Genomic DNA, 3,910 nt, shown 5'->3' on the forward strand with positions numbered 1-3,910 from the left:
TGCGATGGGCAGCTTTGTTTTGCCTTCCCGTAACACAAACCTAGCATTAGGCCAATATGACAGGCCCTGGGGGGGGTGTCCTCACCATGCAGCCACCATGGCTGCTGCTATGTTGTCCCTGCTAGAGCTGGTACAGGAGCCTTGGACTGGGAAGCCTCTACCCCAGCAGCACCAAGCACTCTGAAAGTAGTTTGGTGGGCCTCCAGACACTCTTGCTTCAGGTACTGATCTTTCCATCCACAGGCCCCTCTGACTGTTGAGTGCAGTGTGCAGGGCATCCTGAAAGTGCTCTCCAGCCTCTCACAGGCAACAACTGGAGCATTCCTAGACTGGGAAGGCAAGACACTGCCCTGGTGATTGCACTCCTGGCCTGAAGACTGCAACAGATGCTGTTACCATGAACACAAGGCTGAATGGGTGACAGCTCCTGGAATCCCCTCAGCTTATGACTTCCTCTCACACTGGGTCTCCCATTGCATCCCTTTCTCTTGTTTCAAGCTCTTGGCAAACTTCTTCCTCACAGGTCCCATTACCTTCTGTCTTTCCTTTCCCTTCAGCACAGCCCATTGTCATCTACCTTTGCAAATCTTGGATTAATTCCACAGTTTAACTCATTTTCCAAATGGCTATCAAATGCTCTATTCGCTATGATTCTGCCTCTCTCTTTCTGCTGCTTTCTATTTTGGTTGACAAGGCTTCATGAGCCTTCTCTGTCCGTGAGCAAACAGTGAGAAATCCCTGATTAGTAATGTTGCTTTCCATCCTATGTCCTGTGCAGCTTTCAAGAATAATTGGTACATCCTTGGCCAGGAGCCTGTCCCAGCACCTGCAATGTACTCTATACATGGCCTCTCTCCAGTCTGGTCCCAGCCCATGAAGCAAGTCAGAGATTTTGTACTGCCTTCCCATTCCTATCTCCTGTCTTTATTTCCTGGCTTCTAGTGCATGTGCTGCCACTCTGACAATTTGTCCTGTCACCAAAGTGATTGCTCTTTCCCAAGTGGTCCTTCCCACCTAACTTCACCCTTTGATTTTTCTCCATTTGTAAAAAGGATCTATCAGAACTACTATGCACAAATGTGCTGCTGACCCAGTCACTGGGGACCATGCAGTTGATCCATTGGCTGCCAAAAAGAAGCTTCCTCAGAACCTTCCCAGTCACTTCCATCCCTGATCTTCACACCTGCGTTCCACCTTCTCTTCTGTTTCCAAGTCCTACCTTGTCCTCTCCCAACCCAATTCGCTAGCTGTCTCTTCCTCTCCTTCATTCAGCCATGTTGACATCACCCTGGAGATTCCTCCGTCAGCCCTTTCCTGAATGCTGAATTTCCCCACCTTTTGATTAAATCAGTGGTGCTGAAGTCATTCAGCACTGAGCAGAAGAGTGGCACAAAGCCAGTCTGCAGGCTGGATCTAGAGCACAGCGCTGTGGCATCTGCACCACAGGGCTGGAATTTGGCAGCGGCCGTCTTATTTGCTAGAGCTTCCAGAGCCACGGCTACCAACACTCCTCCCGTCACCAAATTTCCAGCCCTGCAGGCAGCCCCACAGACAAAGTGACATGACTCCATGCTCTGGATCTGGTCTGTGGGGTTTCCCCTGGTCAAGAAATGTAGTGGCAGGATGAGGCAATTAACCCTGCCACCACTCTCTACACTGCCAAATTTCCAGACCTGGGTGGGAGCCCTATGAGCCAAATGACATGGCCCCATAGGCCAGATCTGGCCTGCGGACTGTATTTTGGTCACCTCTGGACTAGTTCTCTACTAGTCACTTCTTTCCCCCGTGACTTAAGTGTGTTGGCAGTGGTGGTGGTTGTGTACCATTGTGTCCCTCTGTGATTCCCTCTCATGGGTCAAGTGCCAAATAAATAAACTCAGTGGATTGTAATTGGCAGGTAACATGGGACTAACACTCCAGGCACTCTCATTATGGCCCTTTCCTGCCTGAGAAGCCTGTTCAGTATGTAACCCTGGCACACGGTGCTACCCGTGTGCCACATCCAAGTGTTGGAATCCTGGGGTTCCCAATAATGTAGGCCTTACTTGTCTCTCCTAGGAGCCGAAATGGGGCTTTCCATCAGGGAGGGCCCCTTTTACCCTTGCAAACCCTTTGCAACCACATATATAATTATTTACAAATATTTAATTATGTATAGTTTGATTATATGCAGAATACAGTATAACTAAGGCAGATACAAATTACAAGTTGCTACCAAAACAACTCTATATATGTTACACAAAAGGGGCATTGCTGGTATGAGGATAATTACCGGGGTGCCTACAGGGTTCACAAACTGATAACCTCTCAGGTGTGATCTAAGGTAAAGGAGAAGCATAAAACAACAATTAAACACTGAAGCACTAATAAATAAATTGCTTAATATTTACAATACAAGCTATTGGATACTTAATTTACAAGCGCTACTAATTATCTTTATGCACCATGAATTTCCATACATACACTTTTATGCAAAGCCAAAGATGGAGGGGGGGGGGGGGGGGGGGGAAGGGGGACAACAATCCCCAGCTTCTCCCACTAGCACCATGGTGGGTCCTTTGTGGCTGGGGTCCTCTCATGTCAGCCCAGACTGCTGGCAGCTGCTCCCACATCTGGATCCCTGCAACACACAATGCACACCGCTCCAGGCTGCGGCCTCTGCACAGTGGGCTGCAGGCTAAAGCAGATACACTTCTTCCATGGGTGAACACACTGGGTGTGGCTCCCACTGCCCACGTCCTCCCTTTAGGTCGCACACACCATCGAACTGGAACTAATACCCCGAATCTTGCCTCCCCTTGTCTGAGCACTGGGACATGCTGGACTGGGCTCCTGCAGCTGCATGCCCCTCACTTGAATTACACACATGCTAACTGGGGGGCTTGCTTCCCCACAACAAGCAGACTCACAGGCTTCTCAGACAGCTGCCTGAGGGGATCAGCCCACTCCCTCCAAAGCCTCAGCTTGAGTCCTAGGGCTGTGAATGCTCCTCTGACCCACTGGCCACTGCCACTTCCTCGGTTTCCAGTGGACTCTGGGAGCAAGTCGCAGCCCTCTCCCTGCAGTGCCTCTCTCACCTCCTTGCCCTCTCTTCGGGTGGGGAAAACTCCCCACCTTTAAAGGGACCCTCCCAGCCAATCAAGAGGCTGGGATTTTTGTGGGCACTCCCTAACCATCCCTCTCTGATTTCAAACCCCTGGCCAGGGTTATTCCATCCTGTCCCTTAATCAAGATGTGCCTGTCTGGGTCAGCTTCATTTTGGTCCCTGTTGGGACAAATTTCCTTTTCCCTAGTCCAGTGTCTCTGAAGGGACAAACCTCATTGTGGGAGCCCCTCCAGCCAGGTAAGCAACCGTCAATGTCTGTTACAAGTATCTCTGCATTTTACCTGATGTTTATGACTAAGGAAAGAAGCCCCGAAATTCTGCTTATGGAAGTGGCCTCTCTCCTGCCTAGTGACATCCCCGGTGAGTCTCCACAGTGTGCAGCAGTGGTTCTCAACCTTTGGTACCTTATGTACCCCTTGGCAATCAAAGCGGCAAAAGTGAAACCAGAAGTCCCACTTCCAGTTTCACCACCATGAGCCGAGTCCCACTTTTTCCACCGTGGCCTGGGGCAAAGCAGCCTGCGCGCATCCTCCCTCCCTATCCTCTCGCACACTGAAGCTGGGGGGTGAAAGCTCTGGCGCACCGGACGCGGCGGCAGGGGCTGGAATTTCCAGCCCAAGCAGGCAAAGACCAAAATGCAGCACCCGTGGACCCCCTGCCCGTGTCTCGTGTACCCCCAGGGGTGCATACCACGGGTTGAACAACATTGGTGTGGAGGACACAGAAACGCAGGAGGCTTTGGTAGAGCTGTTGCTATGGTTACAAACAATAAACAGTTACTCGGGTCGTTGTTGGCAGAAAGGC

The 3,910-nt window shown here is 50.8% G+C and overlaps 1 protein-coding gene across 1 annotated transcript in view; it reads left to right on the forward strand.

Moving 5' to 3' along the window:
- LOC102381022 (C-factor-like) overlaps positions 1 to 2,359 on the forward strand; it is a 26,604-nt gene extending 24,245 nt beyond the window's left edge. The window contains exon 6 of the mRNA XM_006036302.3: positions 244 to 2,359. Within this exon, the coding sequence (XP_006036364.1) occupies positions 244 to 357 (114 nt within the window). The 3' untranslated portion in view covers positions 358 to 2,359. The remainder of the gene's footprint in view (positions 1 to 243) is intronic.
- Positions 2,360 to 3,910: the final 1,551 nt, after the last annotated feature.

Source organism: Alligator sinensis, unplaced genomic scaffold, assembly GCF_000455745.1.
Source record: "Alligator sinensis unplaced genomic scaffold, ASM45574v1 scaffold1181_1, whole genome shotgun sequence".
In the NCBI taxonomy this organism is placed as follows: Eukaryota; Metazoa; Chordata; order Crocodylia; family Alligatoridae; genus Alligator; species Alligator sinensis.